The sequence below is a fragment of the Calonectris borealis genome, chromosome 7 (genome assembly GCF_964195595.1).
Source record: "Calonectris borealis chromosome 7, bCalBor7.hap1.2, whole genome shotgun sequence".
NCBI classification, from domain to species: Eukaryota; Metazoa; Chordata; class Aves; order Procellariiformes; family Procellariidae; genus Calonectris; species Calonectris borealis.
The window spans coordinates 36,275,035-36,295,405 of record NC_134318.1 but is presented as its reverse complement, the minus strand read 5'-3'; the positions used below and the strand labels follow the sequence as shown (position 1 = coordinate 36,295,405).

Sequence of the window (20,371 nt, the reverse complement as noted above, 5' to 3'; positions counted from 1 at the left end):
TCAGTTTGCTTTTATAAACTGTTTCGCTGTTTACTGTAATTAGGCTAGTTTAGGCATTGATCCAGCAGGCATGTTTGCACACACTTGAATTTTAGAACACAGGTAGCTTCATTGCCTTGCCTTTATTGGGATATTGTGGGAGTCTTTTAGTATTTTCACAACAGGTTTTTTTTTGCCTTAATTAAAATCAATACTTCATGTTGGATCATTTTTTAAATTTAATTTCTTGGAAACAATTATGTGTTCGATTAGCTGCATTATTGAAGCAGTGTTAAATAACTGGATCTGCAATGAGACATTTAGTCTGAGGTGTTCCAGAGTTTTGGCAGGTGCTTTTTGATGTCATCTTTATGAAATACCATTAATTACTGTCAACACTCAGGGGAACACACAGTATTGGAATATAGCAATGAATTTATCTGCTCGTAGAAGAGCAACTAGATACGGCACTTCTGATTTATTGACCTGAGATCTGTTGCTAATATCCATGTTTGAAGACTGACTTACAATGAGGGACAGAGATTGGACCACAGTGTAAGTCACTTGCCAAAAGATCCTTCCTCACCAAAGATTTTTGAGCTTGGGTATCTTACCTGAGATTGGAGGAAAATAGGAGAGAAAAAACAAAAGGAAAACGAAGCAGCAGTAAGATGTGATTGCTGCATAATGTACAGATTTCCTGTCTGTGTGAACTGTAACTGTTGCACTGATATTGGTGGTAGTGTGCCAATCTATCCCAGACGGAATTTTTCAGAAGAATTTGTATTTTATCACATTTACTAGGTCAAAACAGTACAGGCAAATGGAAGATTAAGCTAGTAAAGCTATTCCTGTACTTACCGGAGGGTATTTTTTTTTTTAGTTAGGTGGAGTCACTACATCATTCTCTCATATCCGTGCCTCTCCTAGCCAGCACTTGTCAGATGTGTTCAGTGTTACGAAGGCTCACACAGAGCACAGGACACAATCCCTTTTCAGGACACAGTCCCTTCAGGGGCCCCTCGCCTTCTGTCCCCCTCGTTTGTGTCCTGAACCATTCCAGTTCCATGCGATTTTACATGAACTCTCTTTCAGGCTACACAGGGATTTGCCTCTGGGAAAATAATAAAAGAAAAGCGTTTCTCTGGTTAAGGTTTTAAAGCTAGGCAGGATCTGGCAGATCATGGATTTCTGCTAATGGGCTTTTTTTTGGATAGGGGGTACCATTCTCGTTCTTGACCTTGTATGGTAAAAGCTGTTGGGGATGAGAAAGGTTTCATGTCAAAATTAATGAAAACAAAGTTTGGAGTGAATTAATTTGGGGTTAGAATTAAAATTTCATAAAGGCATGGCAGGCACCCAAGACAAGCTGAGAACAGATTAAGGAGAAAAATCCTTTAAATATAAACAGAGAAAAGCACTCCAAGGACCATATTATTGCTGTGAAGTCAAAACAAAAATTTCACTGTTCATAGTAGCCAGGATAACCTTACTTCAGTTATAGTTAAGACTGGCTCTTGCGTTCACTTCTAGCCCACAGGAGTGAATGAAAGGACTCCCATTGACTTGTGTGGGCCCTGTGTCAGGCCCTTGCTTGGACCTAGTGCTTGTTCTGTCATTGAATGCTTCGTCGTTGAAGCTCTCACTGTGTGCTGCGAAGTCAGCACAGCGAGGCTGACATGGCTTGTCTGCATCATAGGGTCTTTATGGGGAGAGTACGGGTGCAAGTGGAGCCGCTGGTCTTTTTCTGATGATAGGCACTGTAGAAACAAGAAGCAAAAGGCATTCAGTGATTTGCATGCTGACGTTTTCAGAAAGAATGATATTTTCATGCATGACAGGATGCCTCTCTTCTTCTGTAGCGTTTCATGGAAGTGCCTTTGAAGGTGAGTGAAGGTTACACAGGGAATGATTTTTTGATCATGCAGTTGTAGGGGTTGATTAAGAAGCATAATAGCAAAGGCTTTCACTACTCTGCTCTCTCTTCAGACTGTTCTGCATCTTTTAAATGTCTAAATAGCAATTAAGTCTTTAAGTTAACTTATTGTTACAATATTGCTAGATTATGCTTAATTTTTAATTGGTGTATATTTAAAATATTATGAGGGTCAGACTTGGTGATCACTGTGGCCTTAAGAAGTTATAAATCTGAGAAGCAGTGCTTTTGGCTGCTTGTTTTGAGACAGACCGACATCCTGAAAGGCTCAGGAGGCGTCTTTGCCTGAGCACCCAAAATGAGCAGTGGCTTTTGGAAATGTGGGGATTGTCTCCCCGGCCCCGGGCGTGCAGGTGGGTCTGGCAGCGGGCCGGGGCTGCCGCCTGGCGGCAGGGGCTGCACCGAGCACAGTTGGCTGCAAGCCCGCCTGGTTCCAGGTAGTGCTTTAAAAACCAGAATATAAAAAAAAAAAAAACAAACCAGACCTGTTTATAGCTTTTATGTTAGGCTATTGGTTTTAATCCAGTTAGTATCAAGGAAGATCAGTGTGGCTGAAAAACATTTTTCCTTCTTTCTAGGAACAACGTTATAATATTCCTGATTCTAATGCAATAATTTTTGTTCATTTGTTCTGTTAAGAAGTGATACAGACAGATCTGTCAGCCTGCTTGCACTTGTTTCCTGCAGCTTATGATATCAACTTCTTCATGCTTTCTCATACTCAGTAATTTTTTTCTCTGTCAATGACTAGCTAAGGAACACATCCGTCGTAATCGACAGAGTCGTACCTTTTTGGTGGAAAATGTCATAGGAGAGATCTGGTCCGAACTGGAGGAAGGTAATGTCCTTTCTTGAATAAACTTTGCTCTCACTGGTTTTATACTGCAGGCAAACATTTTGATTCCCACAAATGTGCTGTGCACTGCATTGTTCTCACAGTGATTATAAATAGGAAAATAAAAAAATACAAGTTCATGTGCTGCTCTTAGTTACTAAGGCTGAACTGCTATTCTATACGCTCTCGCAAAATACAGTTTATTAAGGAGATGGTAGAAAGGAATCCAGGTGTTAAAATACAAACAGAATATTTTCCTTAGAATAGGCCTTGTAAATATGCCATAGTATTAATTTGATAACCTGCTAGAATGTACACTAGCAGCACGAGCAAGTCTACTAAACCAATTTTCATCTATGCTAAATCAATAGCTATTGACATCTGATTTTCATATTTATTGTCTATCATTGCATTATAATTACCAAAAAAGATCAAGTCTTCAGCATAGACATTCATGACTTTCTGTATGTCATTAACTCTCACGGTGATATGCCCCTGAGAAGTTTTCATTGCAGTACACTGTTGTGATAATGTTAATGTAAATATCATTTGCATATTCTTAGGTGACCGTTACATCGTTGTTGACAGTGGAGGAGGCACAGTGGATATGACTGTCCATCAGATAAGGCTCCCTGAAGGACATCTTAAGGAGCTATACAAAGCAACAGGTAATGTCACTTCCACTGCTTGCTTTATTTATGTAGTATTTTTACTTGTCAGTGAAGGAAATGTATGCCTTTATTATTCACTACATTTCACTAACAGTTCTTCCGGAAATAAGACCAGCATTCAAAATTAGTGTAACGTAGCTGCTGGTCAGCAGACAAAGGTAAATCACTTAATGCTTCTGACGCTTTGGGATAGTAAACCTTACGTTGGAAGGGTAAGCAACTGCCATCTCCTGTGTTATTCACTCCTGTTCAGGCCATGACCTCCTGCTGTGGTCCTGGTCTGACTTCTGCTAGTAGAGTCGTCATTTTCCTGTCCTTTGAGAGGTCACCTGTGTATTGCTGCTCTGTCCAGGTATTTAGAGATGTACTGTGGAGATATGTATAGCTGAGTGTCATAACAAGATCCTTGTAAAGTGGCTGTTGGCAGAACAGAATTTTCCCTAGATTTAAGGGGAAGCATATATATGTTCCAGTAATTTTACACACAGTGTAACAAGGAGGGTCTACAATCCCCTGGTAAAAATGCACAATGACTGGTCTGCATCAAAGATATAAAGTGCAATTCCTTGAATGGTATTCCCTTCCTGAACTCCAGATGCCCTTTGAGTTTGTCCCGTGACTAAGCTGTTACCCACATGAGACAGCCTATTATTTGTTCCTGTGTCTCCATACTGAGTTAGTCTTCATCTGTATGGTTCATCACTGAGCATTCTCAGTCTTGGTGGCTGTAAGACTAGCTCAGGAAACAACCTAGTAAGAGCAAAAGGGACACTGTACATCAAGTCTATCTACTCCTGAATACGAGTCCAGCTCACACCTTCTCATGTGTGGGTAAGGAGGCAGTTTCCTTTGCTTCTAATAAAAATGTGTCTGTTTTATAGTGGTAGTGTTACAGTGGCTATGATGGTATAGGAGTAAAAGTGAAGCAAAGATGAGATTATGTTCTGTATTAGACCAACTGTTATATTTAGAAAAGATACCTCTTTCTGTAGACCTTCTCCTATGGCAGTCCTAGTAGTGTCAATCTGATGTGTATTTGGTCAACTTGAAATCAGAATATTAAAGCTGTGTTTTGTTTGTAATACAGGTGGACCATATGGTTCTCTAGGTGTGGACTATGAATTTGAAAAGCTCCTGTGTAAAATATTTGGAGAAGATTTTATTGAGCAATTTAAAATCAAGCGTCCTGCTGCCTGGGTAGATCTGATGATAGCGTTTGAGTCCCGTAAACGGGCAGCAGCTCCAGACAGGACCAATCCACTAAACATCACTCTGCCTTTCTCCTTCATTGACTATTACAAGAAGTTTCGAGGTCATAGTGTAGAACATGCCTTGAGGAAAAGCAAGTGAGTAGACGATTGAACCCAAATGGATGCAGAATTAACTACTGATAGCAAAGACAAATAATTAAAATATCCTAATTACATGTAGACTGAAAGATAATAATGTAAAAATGTAATGTAAGGATGAACTGCAAATGGGATTGCCTGAAGTGCAGTTTCCAGAATGAAAAGTTCTTATCAATCTCTTGCAAAAGCTTTTCTATGCAAGACTTGCGCTCTCCTGGTATTGCTTTCTATGGCTTTCACTAGGCCACCATTGCGTCACTTTCCTGAATTTGACCATGTATTTTGGGTCTCTTACGTCTTGATTAGGAAGGTCAGATCAAATACAGAATTTGATGTCTAAAAGTTAGTTACCTAGAACCTTAATTTTTAAAGGCCTGGGTCCTGGAACAAATCCAAGATCTTGAGTGAGATGTGTAAGTATATTCATGACTTGAGGAAAATTATAAACAATACAAGATCACCTGTGAAAACATATACTATTGCATAGAGCTCTGCAAGAGGAAAATATTGTCCTTTTGAAGTGATGGCAAGCTTTCTTTACTCCTAGTATGTTACAGTTAGATCATTTGCTTAGTAGATGGGGAGAGATAATTCCCTGCAGAGATTTTAATTGCTGATTGTAAGTATCAAGAAAGCACCCTAAATGACAAGGCCACAGGTTGCTACACAAAAGGAAGTGAGGAGAAAGTAGAAGTGGGCATTTTGCATCTTTTGAAGTTATGTACTACAGGAGACCTGGAGATTAATGGTATCAAAGAGAATGAACAAGAGAGCCTGCGAATCTGGGGCAGAATGCTTGGGACCTGAGAGCAGAAGACGTGATATTTAGTACCTGTACCTTGGCTTCTTTCTGCATTTTTTTAATCTGGTGAATGTTGAATGTAGCACGCAGGCTACTCCTGCATCTCTTCCTAAAGTTATTGGTAAATGTACTTTAAGCCTAAATGACTTGGCATCCAGCTTGGAGTCACTTCCTAAATGAGACTGAGGTCCTGAAATCATTAAAAATTTCTGGAAATATTCCCCCTCACAAGACCATCTTCTTCTTATTAATAGTCTCAATGGTGAATCTTAGAGGGAATGCTAAATGTTCCCTTCAAGTAAAATGAAATTAATTGGATAGCGGGTTAGAAAGAGTATGAAGGTGACGTATAATGTGTGTGAATGAAAAGGAGATTACTGAGCGATATGGATGTGCATCAGTGATGGAATAACATAATGCCTGTATTCACTTAACAAATGTTATGCCTCATTAAAAATGCTGTGCTCCCTTCTGCCTCCTGAGGCTTCCCATACTTGCTTGTTTTCCTTGTGTGTTTCCAGTGGCTTTGGCCTGCTACTGCTATAATCTAAATGTTGCCCTTCTGGGGATGAATCAATGCTGTTTCAGATGAGCGAGCACTGGATTGACTGCCAGCTGTTTCAGGAAGCAACTGAGCATTGGTAATGCTACAGAAGGCAATCAGGCAAAGAAAACAACAATTAGACAAGGAAAAATAGCAATTCTCCCTTGAAATTTTACATTGCTGCAGTTGGTATGGGGCTAGGGTGAGGTGAGGCACTTTCTTCCAAGCAAAATGCATGCAGATTCTGTAAACTCATTCACTTATTTATTTAGTGTGTCTTGTGAGTGCTTGTTTTTTTCTTACAGCTCAGCTGTAATGTTTTAATGTCCTGTCTAACTGTTCTTTTCCAGTGTGGACTTTGTGAAGTGGTCCTCCCAGGGAATGCTGAGGATGAGCCCGGATGCAATGAATGCTCTTTTCAAACCTACAATTGACCAGATTGTTCAGCACCTTAGTACGTATCTGTGTGTAATTCCACTTTCCAGCTGAGCTGAAACTGAAGCTTTGGTTACCTGTTTCAAACCAGTAACTGGAATTAAAGTCAAACAACCCCCCCTAGTACCCACCAAATGTGGGCAAGGAATTTAGTTCTGAAACTTGTAGTTCTCTACAAAGTAGTTAGGAAAATAATAAAAGTAAGGGACATCACCTTAACACATATTCCTACCTAGTTCCTAGGACTAGTTATTGAGAGTGATTCAGTCCTATTACTGCTTAAGCTTCAATTATTCTGTACTTCCAGGGCTGCAAGCATTCAGAAGGCTGAAAAGCACTGACTAACCCAGATCCTGCTTTTCTTTTTCCTGTTTCAGGCAACAACTAAATAAGGCCAGAGACGTAACTAGTTTCTGATTATTCCTGTTATTAAGACCTCTAGTTCATTTCTGCTCAGTGGAAGGACTTAGAAAGCCACATTTGTTCATGACGGTCCAAATCACTGACATCTCTAAAACACAAATAATAAATGATTCATCGTGGTAAAAGTACTTCCAAGCGTGTCTTAAGCAGCACTGAATTTATTTATCCAGTAATGGGAAGTGACATAGGCTTATTGGGAAATTTATTATTTAAAATCTTCCTCGTGGAAGATTGGATTTGTATCAAGTAGAGTATAATATATGTACTGAGCAAAGTGTTGCTGTTCTACACATTACAAAGCACTAATTGAATTGTATTTGGAGTGGAATATCCAGCTTTACTCACTATATGTGAGGAATTATTAGATAAATTTTGAGAGGCCACAAATTGGACAGCTAGTACAGAACAGCTTATATGTGAGCAGGGAGGTGGAGGTCTAGAATTACAGTAGTGACAGATACCTCAGTCATGCTACTTCGGTTAATAAGGGTGAGCCTACAACTGAACTGTATGATTCTCTTGAAAGTAGGACATGTGGGCTTAAGCTAAGGAGGAAGCTAAAAATGTAAGGTGGTATCATTTTGCAGATGGTACATATTGCGGTTAAGATGTTAGGGTCAGAAATAATAAGTGAATTTAAAATGGGGTGACTTATCTGGAATGCAATAAAGGGTATGTGAATCAGTTAGGTTTGGGAATATCTCACTGGTACCTGAAGTGGCAAGATGATGTCTGTTTCCCTACCACCCATAGTGTGACTGGCAGGATTTCTTTGCAAGAAATCCGTGTCTCCCTTTACCGGTAGAAGCTAAATAAAAATTCTGTTTTACAGAAATATTGTATGCTTTGAGGTAAGTTTCCATTCACAGTGAAATAGAGTATAGAAGAGATTGCAGAAGTGGAACTAGTGCATGCTGAGAGTGGCAGTGTGGGCATAGATGTGGCAGTTTCAGATCTTGTGCATGTGCATGGGACGTTCAGTGCACTCAGACATTAGGAGTTTCACCTGCGTTGCCTTGTCACAGTGGATTTTTCCCTATTGAATGGGCTCTGTTTCTGTTTAGGTGATGTGTTTGATAAGCCAGAAGTGACCAATGTCAAGTTTCTGTTCCTGGTGGGTGGCTTCGCTGAATCCCCCTTACTCCAACAAGCTGTCCAGAGCGCTTTTGGTTCGAGGTGTCGAGTCATCATTCCTCAGGATGTGGGGCTCACTATCCTCAAAGGAGCTGTTCTCTTTGGTCTAGACCCTGCTGTCATCAAAGTGCGGCGTTCACCTCTCACCTATGGTGTGGGTGTACTCAATCGGTTTGTGGAAGGGAAGCATCCACCAGAGAAGCTTCTAATCAAAGATGGCACACGCTGGTGCACTGATGTCTTTGACAAATTTATCTCAGCCGACCAATCTGTAGCTCTTGGAGAAACTGTGACACGCAGTTACACACCTGCCAAACCTTCTCAGTTAGTAATAGTGATCAATATCTATAGCTCAGAACAAGATAATGTCAGCTTCATCACCGAATCTGGAGTGAAAAAGTGTGGCACCCTTCGCTTGGATCTCACAGGAACTGATGCTTCAGTGCCAAACCGGCGGGAGATCAAAACACTTATGCAGTTTGGGGACACTGAAATCAAAGCCATGGCCGTTGATGTTGCCACCTCTAAAAGTGTCAAAGTTGGTATTGATTTCTTAAACTACTAAGAGCCCATTTTTCCCACCACAGCCTGTTTGTGAGACTGATCTTCCACTATTCCATTTTTTGACTTTCATTATCACGTAATCAACTTGAATTTCAGCAGGCTATATGAGAACAGCTAGTAAGGTGGGGTATTTCATGTTTTGATGACCAAAGACTGAATTTTGAAAGACTCTTAAGAAGTTTTGGGAGCAAAAGTTGCAGAGGTAGTAAAAGTTCCCAAGTTACTCAAGCATGCTTAAAAATCTACCTTGATTAAGTAAATACTGATTATTGTTGGGTCCTGAAGGTTAGTTAAAAAGATATAAAATCGTAATCTCTTTGCCTTGTTCTTCTTCCTTTTCCTTCCAAGAAAAACTCACTAACCCACGTGGTTGTTGTAGGGGGCATATCTGTGTGGGCTATCTGTTTAAACAGCACCATCCTCTGGCAATGGGAACAAATTAGTAGTCTAGTATTCTTTTGTTCTTTTGATTTTGCCCTGTGCTTTCAGAATTTTAGGTACTGAAAATCAATGACTTAAAGAAATGGGAACTGAGTTTCTTAAATTCTGAGGTCCCACTGAAAAGAAAATCCTCAGAAATCCTTAAAATTAGATTTAGGAAATAAATATATATATTTTTGGAGCCTAATATTGATTGCTGCAGTTTGAAAACAAGTTCTTTATTGTCAAAGCTCTCAGAACTAGCTGCTGGATTAAATAGCTAGCATTACCCTCAATATACTTTGGAAAATTAAGAACAAAGCTACTTCCCTTTTTGGGTCTTCTAAACTTATTTTTATTAGGCTCCATCTGAAATCATAGAATCACAGAATAGTTGAGGTTGGAGGCGACATCGTTGACTATCTGGTCAAACCTCTCAGCTCTAAGCAGTGTCAGCTAGAGCAGGATACTCTGTCCAGTTTTGAATATCTCCAAAGATGGAGATGCCTGAACTTCTCTGGGCAACCTGTTCCAGTATTTGACAAACCTCACTGCAAAAAAGTTTTTTCTTACTTTCAAAAGGAATTTCTTGAGTTTCAATTTGTGACCATTGCCTCTTGTTCCTTCACTGGATACCTCTGAGAAGTCTGGCTCCGTCGTCTTTACTGTCTTCTATCAGGCATTTATACACATTCCTAGCATGCCCTGAGCCTTCTCGAGTCTAAGCAGTCTCAGCTCTCTCAGCCTCTCCTCACATGACAGATACTCCAATCCCTTAATCATCCTCATGACCCTTTGCTGGACTCAGTCCAGTATGTCCATGTCTCTCTTGTACTGAGAAGCACAGGACTGGACCCAGCACTCCAGATGTAGTCTCACCAGGGCTGAATAAAGGGGAACAATCACTTTCCTTGACCTGCTGGCAATACTCTTCCTAATGCACCCCAGGAGGCTATTGGCTTTCTTTGTTGCAAGGGCACATTGCTGGCTCACGCTTAATGTTGTGTTAAGACCAAAAAGAGCCCGAGGACTTTTTCTGCCAACCTGCTTCCCAGCCAGTTGGCCCACAGCATATACTGGTGCACAGGGCTATTCCTCCCCAGGTTCAGGGCTTTGCACTTCGCTTTGTTGAACTTCATGAGGTTCCTGTCTGCACATTTCTCCAGCCTGTCAAGGTCCCTCTGACCCATGTGGTTTATCAAGCACTTCTCCAAGTGATTATATTTCTTTTCTTGTTAATCCCTGTGTTAAGATTTGGAAGTACAATTAGATGATGGCTGTCCAGGAAGATTCAAACAGCTTAAAAGAGAAAATGTCCAGATCAGAAGTACTGTAATATATTTTGAGTAGCAAACATTTCAATTGAGTAAAATATATTTCTGGGTTGAGTTTAAAGGCCAGTAAAGTGGAAGGCAGAAGCCAAGAGAATGAAACTACAAACAGCATTAAATAAAGCATTCCTTACATGGCTATGAGCACACAGCTCTAACACAGGTGAAATACAATGATGGTCATGGTAGCATCTTGTTTTCCAAATAATAACTTTCTGGAAATGTTTTCTTAAGCATGTTCACCTGGAAAATCTCTTCTGCAACTGGAACAGTTTTTATTTTGCAAAATGCTACAGGTGGATAACTTCTGAAACTACAATCTGTGTCTGCCATGAATAGACAGCTTCAGATTCAAATCCAAATCCCACTCCAAACTGGCAGACTGATACTAACCTGTAGAATCATCCTAAAATGCTGACACTTCCAGAGCATTTATACAGAGCTGCCTGATTACCTGCTGGAATTCATTACATTTTTGAAACTTTGCAATGTTAATTGTTAAACTAAACCTTCATTTCTACTGAGTTGAGCATGAGTTAAATCCATTAGTGACACTTGGCAAATGAAAGCTTTATCAATTATTTCACTAATTTATGTTCCAATCCTGCACTTAAGCTTTCTGTGTTTATCCTGGAGTTTTGCCACAGTAAAGAGCTGCAGAACTGGTCTACTGTATTTTGCCATTGAGTTTTCTGTGTCTCCTGCAGAATTCCCTCGTTGAATGTGAAATCTGTTCTGAATTCAGCTTTAAAAAAAAAAGAAGAAAAAAGGTCTATGAAGAATACTAGTCACAGTATCCGGCTGGATACTTTCTATAATTACAAAGTGTGCTTGCTAGCATTCAGTTTCCTGCTGCCTGCAAAATGCTTTAAAAGCTAAATACTGGGATTTTTTGTGTGTTGCTTTCCATGGTTTACAAACAAGAGAAACTTTAAGATGAGTTATGAACAATATAATTTTATGTATATACAATATTTAAATATTGTACAGACTCTTTCTTTCTACAGTGCTATTTTCTTGTATAAAAATGCTCTTTGCCTCTGTTGATTTCATTCAGCTGTTAATTTTAAATAACATAGTTTCTCAATCAGCTTCTGTAATTATAGGCTTTTAAAGATGGTAAGATATGAAATGTAAAAGGCTGATATTATAATAATAGGAAAGAAATGTTGGTGTGTCAGAGAATACAACATTCTTCCTGCAATGCAAGTCATACCAGTTAAGCATATTACACTGATGCACTAGTATGTTGCTGGGATTTTCATTTCTTTGTTTCAGATGGTGACCATTCTATCTCCAGCAGTTTCATCATAATAATGGATGAATCCTCCTGTAAATCCAAGTTAAAAATTAGATTGTATGATCTGGATATACAGCTTCTTCACTAGGTTTTGGGGTTTTATTAAGGATCTTCTCTAGTTTAAAAGAAAACAAACACAAAACTACTTTCCAAAGACAGGCAACACTGATGTAGCTGCAGGTAAGACCCAGTCTCTGTCTACCACTATCACCTACCAAAAGACAAAATTCTTAAAGAAAAGTAGGCTTCAGTGCCTTTGCATCCTATGTTAAACTGAATCAGTCCAATTCTGCACAGATTTGTTTCCGGTGGCCTTAGGTTAACACAGAATTTGGTCTAATAAATGGCTGCAACCACCCCCTCCCTCCCCCGAAGAGGAGGCGAACTGCAAGATCAGGTGGCCCATGATTTTTGTGTTGTTTTCAGCCTGTCTGCAGGGAATGCTAAGTGTAGTTTCTGCAGCTCTTCTGAAGCATAGTTTCCTGCACAGTAGCGATTCTCTGCCCTTTCTTATTCACCTTTTGTAAGATTCCATCTGGATCCAAGCAGGGGTTTGTTGCTGAAATGACTCTACTGTAACTGTAAAATGTGGTTTGCATATTTTTGCACTTCCTCATTCAGTCTGATGAGAGCACTATCAAGCTTATCTTTGCAGAGCACTGAACTACTGAACAAACTCCCGTCTTTCCTCGTTGCCCTCTTTAAATCTAAGAATGGAAAATTAGCTTGTCTCTCTAAGGAGTTAGAATTGTAAGTAGAATATTATGCTGTGGTCTGTAGTCTATAACCCAGTTAAACAACTTCACATTGTAAGTGGCATGTGGATGCCCATTTTGATAAAGGATGTTAGGCTGTAAAATTAATATGAAATTTGTTAGGAAACGAGTCGTTTTTAGAATAGTAGTTCTGATACTTTTGCAGGAGATTCCCCGCAGAGCATTTTTTGGAAGGGGTTTCAGATGACATTGTGCAACTTAATGTTGAAAAGACAAGGCCTGCTACCCTTAGGGAAAGCAGAAGGCCTTGACAGAAGTTCTGCTCTAAGCAGCAACTTGCAAATTTGGGTCCAAGTTGCTTAACTCTAGGCTGAAAGTTAGAAGCGAATTGCGGTAGAATGATTAATTGTGCTAGAATATGATAAATGTGCAGTGATGGTTAGGACAGTTTACATTGGTATGAATATTTACATACAGGAGTTTTAATGCATTATTATGAGAAGGCTAATTATATATCGCAGAGATTTAATTGCCAAGATAAGCTGCATATTTATGATATGAAGTGGCTTAAGCGGATGAATAGTATAAAAGTTGTTGGGCATAATGTCACAGTACTCACCTGCTTGAAATAGTCTTAAACTATATTATAAAACCAACCATTGTGGTCTTGTTCACCTCTGTGCAAGATAAATTCAGATTTCACTTATGTTTGGAGCTGTTCACAACTTGTCTGGATTGTATCTTGAGTGTTCTTGTGTCTTCAACCATGTCAAATAAAATACATTAAAACTAATTTTTCTTTTTGGGTGTTACTATTTTTATGAATATGACTATAAAAAGAAACCTAATTTATTTTGAAAGTGAGAAAGGCCAAGTGGTTATACTTGTGTTTGGATACTCCTTCATACATGTAATGGAGCAAAAGTGACATCAACCGTATGTGCTGCTTTTCAGATTTCTTCAACCTTTTAGATCTGTGGACACCTAGAGCCTTTGCCAAGGGCTTGCAGGCCCCTGTGCAGCACACACAACTCTTCGACAAGAGGCTGCTGCATTTTTCGTTCACTTGTGTACTTTCTAGGGGCACTCCATATGTGCCCGAGGTAGAAGTCCACTGCTGGGGATTACTCAACTTCCACCAAAGTTAGTGTAGCTCTGAGTAAGACATCTGTTGGAGTTAAGACAGAAAGACTTCGGGCAATACCAAAAGCAGATTAGGTATTTTCTGTAATGATGCTTTGAGAGAGCTGGGAAATTGAGTACAAAAATTGATATATCAGAGAGGACTGTAGTCTCTCAGGCCGTGTCAGAGGCTGGTTTCTTGCTAAAATTGCATTATTAGGCCAATAAGCTGGCCAATAACCAGGTATATTTGCATGAGAGTGTACATCTTTACTGTGTGTTTCCAGATCTAGGAATGTTTAGTAAGGAACAGCTGCACTGAAAAAAACTTGTATAACAGTTTGTGCAGTATTCTATTTTTCTGCTAACTGTTGCAGGCCGTGTCGCGCTCAAATTCGGCAGTGTTGGCAGTGGCTATGGAGACAATTCAGTGGTTTGTGTGACTCAGTCTACAATGCTGCTCAGACACAAAGATGCAGAGAATGAACTGAGGTGCATAGCAGCCACTACACCCCAACTTCCACCTATTTGCTGCAATGAAGATGTTTTACAAGTGCTTTATGACTATAATTATAAACACCATCCTAATAGGCTAGGTACTGTATTTAACTTGCAATGAACTTGATTTCAGCTAAACATTCAATTAATGTTACTAGTACAATGGGAAATATAATTACAGTCTTCAGGGACACATTAAGAACCAAATTTTGCTTTCAGTGTTCTAGCGCATTGCTCTGGTTTCCAGGAGAGTTTCATGTATGTGTATTCACTGGCAGAATTTGGCCGTTTTGCTGGACTTTTCTAAATCTTAAGTTTTTTTCATATGAGTGTGTTTATATTTAAAGTTACAGCCCCATCTTGATAGGAAGGAGTTTGTATAAATCATTGGTTCTACCAAGATCACATAAATCCTTACTGAAATTTGAATGGTGTTTTCATGTTAATAGCCATGGAATAAAACAACTTACAAAACAACCTCCATGACACAGTGTCCAACATCCCCAAAGAGATTCTCTCCTTTCGGTTTTCTAAGCAGCTACATTAACACCACCCAGACATCTGTCTTAAGGACAATGGATTCAGAATCCCCTTACTCAGTGCAAGAGCTGCCTGACTTTCAAGAGACGCAGCTCAGATAAATCAGTGAGAACTGCGGATGCTTTGTGTAACGGATTCAGGCCTGTTATTTGCCAATCTCATTAGGTACTGATGTTGGAAAACTTGTACTTACTTTTTTAGGAATAAATTCTTATTAGTTCTCATTCACCCTTTGCTGTGTTCTAACACACAGAAACACTTTTGTGGTGGGACTGCTGAGTGTCACACCAAAGTATTGGGGGGGGCCAGAATTTTGTGCTTTTGTTCCTTCAAATTAGAGATCTGAAAGTGAATATTCAAACAAAGGAAGAAGTTTGCACTACAACCTGTGCAGTTCCACAGATGCAAAGAGCAATTTCTTGCAGCAAAAACTGTCTTGTGTCGTCTTGAAAATGCATCACAGCAAATGTCAAAAGTGCTGAGTAGCCTCTGGGCAGGTGATGTATTTGTGATGTATTTGTGATTATGAGTTCGTGACAATTCTGTTTTCATACCTGTGCCTTAATATGTGGATGTTCTTACGGATATGCCTTGTTTAAACACAGAAATGGCATCACTGACTTCGTTAGTCACATGCTGAGAAATCTGGCACAAATTTTGCTGCACTACTGGATTCAGGTACACAGGCAATGCAGCAAGCATATTCCTCAAATCTTGGAGAAACTAAATAGAGCAGCTCTAAAACAACTATAGCAGCACCAGCTTTTCTAATGTATAAGACAGCTTTAAAAAGTGAGTCTATATTTGAGATTTTTGTTGTAGAATTTCATGAATCTAAATTTTGAGTTCTTACGAAATAAACTAATCATTCAAAAGAAACCTTGAAGTCTAAATTCCCAGAGAACATGCTTTTCATCTCTTCTGAATTTACTGCACTAAACATTCATGTCTAATAATTGTCCAGAATGTGAAATCACATTCTAATAGTAAAGACAGTATTAGCAGTAAATTGAGCCATTACTATTACATGGCAATTTAACTTCTACCTTTACAACAAATTTCACTGCAACCTTAATTGCTTGCTACTGATGAACAGATGATGTCCCTCATGTTTTAATTTATATTACATTGTAATTCTTCTATAGCTTTCCTCCCAGTTCTTTGGACTCCTACAGAAGCCGAGATCCTGGTTTACCTATTTGAAGTTCATTCTTTCCAAACATTTTCTCAGACTCCACTACTGAAAGAAATTCAAACCCTTGACTATCTTCTCTTGCGAACATAATGTCCAGATTCAAACACGGCTTGGCTCTTAAATTCATCAACTCAAGCTGAACTGCAATCCAGGCTTTTTTTCTCCCTCCATCTTAACCAAAGGTTGTCTCGTATTGGCATTTTTCATTGTATTGCAGTCTTACAAAGGATGGCCCAGAAACCCATTTTGCCTTGATAGCCTTTCACTGCTATAAAACATCCCTTAGTTACCACTCTTAATTTTGTCACTATTCCTTTTCTTCCTAGATTGCTTCATGCACTCCTTCCCAGCAGCCAGCACCAATGCCTGAACACAACAGCTATTTTAACAGCACCCAGCTTACAAATTGGCAGTCTGAAACAAGATGTCACCTGTGTCCTGTTGAAACCTTTGTTTGGCAGCCAGGAGGCAATTTCCTATGTGCAAATTTTGACGGTGCAGTGGAAATGACACGAACACTTACGCGAGAGAGCCTTTCCACTGTTCAGGGACTGTTTCGGGTCTCATTAAATTCAATAGAAAGGTTCATACTGACTTCAGGGGAGCTTTGAGTCTGGCTGTTAGCCAAGCCCTCAAATCCTTTGTAGCTAGAGAAATACACATTCAAAAGTAAATAGATTTTGAGGAGCTAGCTGAATAAAAAAAAAAAAGTAAGATTATCTCAGCATCACTAAGGGGTATATCAAAAGCAGCTGAGCACATACCTCACTGATATAAAGGGACTAAGTGCAGTACATTAAGTTAGTTAACTGCAAACATTTTTCTGCAAACCAAGAAATTCTGAATCTTCTTTGTTTAACATACAGTTGTGTAGGTACTGGCTATAATTTGGAAGTAGTATTTATTTTCTTATGTTTCAGGGACTGTAATAACAGGGAAAAGTTTACTAGATGCTACTATCCCAGAAGCACTGGCTTTGTGCCCAGAGGAGAAGTCATCAAACTAGGACATAGTGTTCACTGCCACGTGATGGCAAAAAATTGTTTTAAGAACTTGGTAGATTGCAACCGCTCTGATCTTTCTATCGGTGTCCACAGGTGAGCTTAAATAAACATGGAGGAATGAAAAATTCAATGTAAGCTTACTCTGGGAATATTGTGTGCTGCAGCAGGGCCAACAAGTGAAAGAAGGATGATACTGGATTGAGTATAAGGAAACCAAAGGAATCATCTGAAGAGGTGTGTAACAAGCGTTTGGACGTAGGAGGACAGAGGCATTGGTGTGCTCCAGCAGTAACTGAAGATCAGGGAAGGTTTCAGTAGAAGGGAGTGGTGAGACTGACAGCTGTGAATGCCAAAATTTGCTAAAACGTAGTAATCTACAGAGTTAGAAAGGTGACTCTCCCTTTCCTAAGGATAACAAGGAGTATTTCCTTCCCTCTGAGGAATAAGCTCTGCACCTCTAGTAGGAACTTCCGTCTGCCGTCAGCTGATAAGAGCGGACACCGGACTGAACATATCCTCTTCCTCTGTAGTACAAAGAACAACCTCAACGCTGACCTGATGCTTCCCCCACCCAAGCACACTGCATACCCTACATCTGCCATCACTGCGCATTTGCTAACACGTACCGAGGTCGCAGTGAAAGCCCTGCAGTGCTATGTATCACTCACAGAGCTTTTACTTTTCATCTAGTGACAATCATAATGGATCTATTTTCTCAGCCCATTCCCCCCCTGACATTCACACACTTTATCTAGATGACTATCGACTCCTCAAAACGAGTGGAGCTGAAGGAAGTTAACTGTGAGAAGATGCTGGTCCTGCATGACATCTGCAAGGGTTCCTGTATTTAACTGTTTTTCCACAAACAACATTACAGCATCCTCCCTCAGATTATTTTCTCCCTGTGTGGCCTGTGTGAGGTCCCAGATGGCAGTCCTATCTGCAGGGTGTTGGGAACACACAGCTAGCTGCCTCGTCCATGAACAAGTCCTTAGCAAGTAGTACATAGGTGGGCAGGAGGATCGGCATTTTGTCAGCTCAGGGCAACAAAGTCAGCGTTTAAGTCTGATAATTGTGTAAGGCATTTGAAGAATCAGGTAACATGACTGAGGGTGTACCAAAACACATTTAAATTATTTCGGTAGTTATTTTATTTTGGCTTAGGGATGAGACAGATGAGACCGAAGTTCAAAAAGTGCCACACACTTATCAAAGATTCTACAGGACTGAGGGGATGCCAAAATATACTGATCACATCCCACAGAAGCATTTACCATTTCTCTCCTTCAGAGTCAGGTAGTATATAGCATTAATTGTGGCTTTAGATTTTTTCCCTTTTTTTTTTTCTCTCCATCCACTGACTGCAATTGCAGCTCTGTCAGAGCATCACAGGAGATGCATGTACCTGGAAAGGACCTCAGACATCAACTTACTGCAGCAAAACAGTATTAGTTCTGCCTAAGTATTAGTTCTGCCTAAGATACTCACGACTTAGGAGGAGCGGCTGAGGGAACTGGGGTTGTTTAGCCTGGAGAAGAGGAGGCTGAGGGGAGACCTCATCGTGCTCTACAACTACCTGAAAGGAGGTTGTAGCGAGGTGGGTGTTGGTCTCTTCTGCCAAGTAACAAGCGATAGGACAAGAGGAAATGGCCTCAAGTTGCGCCAAGGGAGGTTTAGATTGAACATTAGGAAAAATTTCTTTACTGAAAGAGTGGTCAGGCCTTGGAACAGGCTGCCCAGGGAAGTGGTGGAATCACCATCCCTGGAGGTATTTAAAAGACGTGTAGATGAGGCCCTTAGGGACATGGTGTAGTGGGCATGGTGTGTTGGGTTGACAGTTGGACTCGATGATCTTAGAGGTCTTTTCCAACCTGTATGATTCTATGATGATTCTATGACTTCTGTTTTTTTAAACTTTCTGATGCTGCAATGGTGCTACCTAGCCAGGCAGTTTATTTGTGTTTTGCTGTCCTCACCTTTCTGGTTTTACATAATATCAACTCTGGCTCTCTGTGGCTGTCGTACCCCTAGAGAACACGGGAACATTTCACCCCATTCCTGCTTTTGACAGCTTTTGACGTATCTGAAGACCAGTCTCATGCTTGCCCTGAATCTAATTCTCTAATTAAACCCCAGGTCTTTCAATCGCGTTTTGTAGACCTGTGATCTTTTTTTAAAGCTCTGTTGGCAGCTTTGAGGATTAGAGAGTGGGTGGTGGTTTCTTGCAGATAAACATCTTGTTGCTGGAAGGACATTTGGAAACCGATGCCGAAGTCGTTCTGTGTGCACAGACACGGAGGACTTGGTTATGCACATCCTACCATGAGACAGAAAGCCCTGGTGAAGCATCAACAAACAATGAAATGGGATGGGAGTAGTTGAGGCACGTTGTGTTTTTGACTTTTGCAAACATTGATTAAAGGCTTTCTTGCATGCAATCTGAGGGGTGCGTGTTTAAACCTTAGGAATTTGTTGCAGTAGTTAATATTATATTAGCTGGGTGTGTTTTTGATAAATTGCACTTATGAGGTAACCATAAATCATGGTTATGAAACATACTGCGAGTTTTGCACTCATTTTGCTTTTAGCATTTGCACTGTTAAAGCATTTTCCTTGAACTCTTATACTGTTGAAGTTCTGATAAACTACTTGTGCTTTACTGACCTGAAGTGCGTTGAGCTTTTCAGCTGCATGAAAAATGCTGCAATGAAAAACTTCAAGGAGGGTAAGAAATCTTTAACTTCCTGAACGACTTGCTGGGAAGTTTAAGCAGGATACATTGGGCTTTTAACCGTGAATTTAAAATGCAATAAAATACTCCAACTGCAGAAAACCCGGCTCCACTCTGAGGTTAAAAACTAATTTCATAGTAGTCACCCCTACTTTTGACTAGGTGTCAGTATCTCTGGTCTTTAAGTCTCCCTTACGCACCTCCTGTCATTAAAATCCCTGGCTCTTCTTACGTGGCTGTTACGGGACATACTGTGCTTTGGCAAATGAGGATCTAAATGAAGAGTGTTGGAAGACAGTGCTTTAAACTCGGTCACTTAATTGCTATTTTACTCAGAATTGGGTGTGGAAGAATCACATGATCTCTTGGTAGATTCCCAATGCTCCATCACCTAAACCTATATGACTGTTATGATGCCAACAATGTATGGTAAAGTGTAGCACTACTTTCTGCTCTGCTTAACCGATGGAGAAAGCAGAATTGCTGTAAATAATAAAACAGCTCGCTGTAGTGCAAGCTCTGTCATACAAGATTTATTTCATCTGCCCTATTCTACTCCGCCACAAAGGTGAAATGAAACATTTTTCACATTGTCTCCGTACCCAAAAGCCCTCAAATGAACAAAGAAGATTATGGGATTTGTATGAGCATCTTGGTGTGCCTGGAGAACCCCAAAAGATCTGCCCTACAGGTATGCATGGTCTGCAGAGGGCCTGGTTGGGAATGACAGAACAGCTGGACCTGTTTCGGGTGCCAAAGCAGAGCAAAAACAACTGGTGAAACTGCCCAAATTTATGGAACCCTTCTGGGGGCTTTTTGTGTGTTAAGATGTATTCATCTTC

General features: G+C 40.1%; 1 protein-coding gene across 1 annotated transcript in view; it reads left to right on the top strand.

The window, feature by feature from the left end:
- Positions 1 to 13,232, top strand: part of HSPA12A (heat shock protein family A (Hsp70) member 12A) — a 58,548-nt gene extending 45,316 nt beyond the window's left edge. The window contains exons 8-12 of the mRNA XM_075155139.1: positions 2,667 to 2,753; positions 3,314 to 3,418; positions 4,509 to 4,767; positions 6,467 to 6,570; positions 8,039 to 13,232. Of these exons, the coding sequence (XP_075011240.1) occupies positions 2,667 to 2,753; positions 3,314 to 3,418; positions 4,509 to 4,767; positions 6,467 to 6,570; positions 8,039 to 8,673 (1,190 nt within the window). The 3' untranslated portion in view covers positions 8,674 to 13,232. The remainder of the gene's footprint in view (positions 1 to 2,666; positions 2,754 to 3,313; positions 3,419 to 4,508; positions 4,768 to 6,466; positions 6,571 to 8,038) is intronic.
- Positions 13,233 to 20,371: the final 7,139 nt, after the last annotated feature.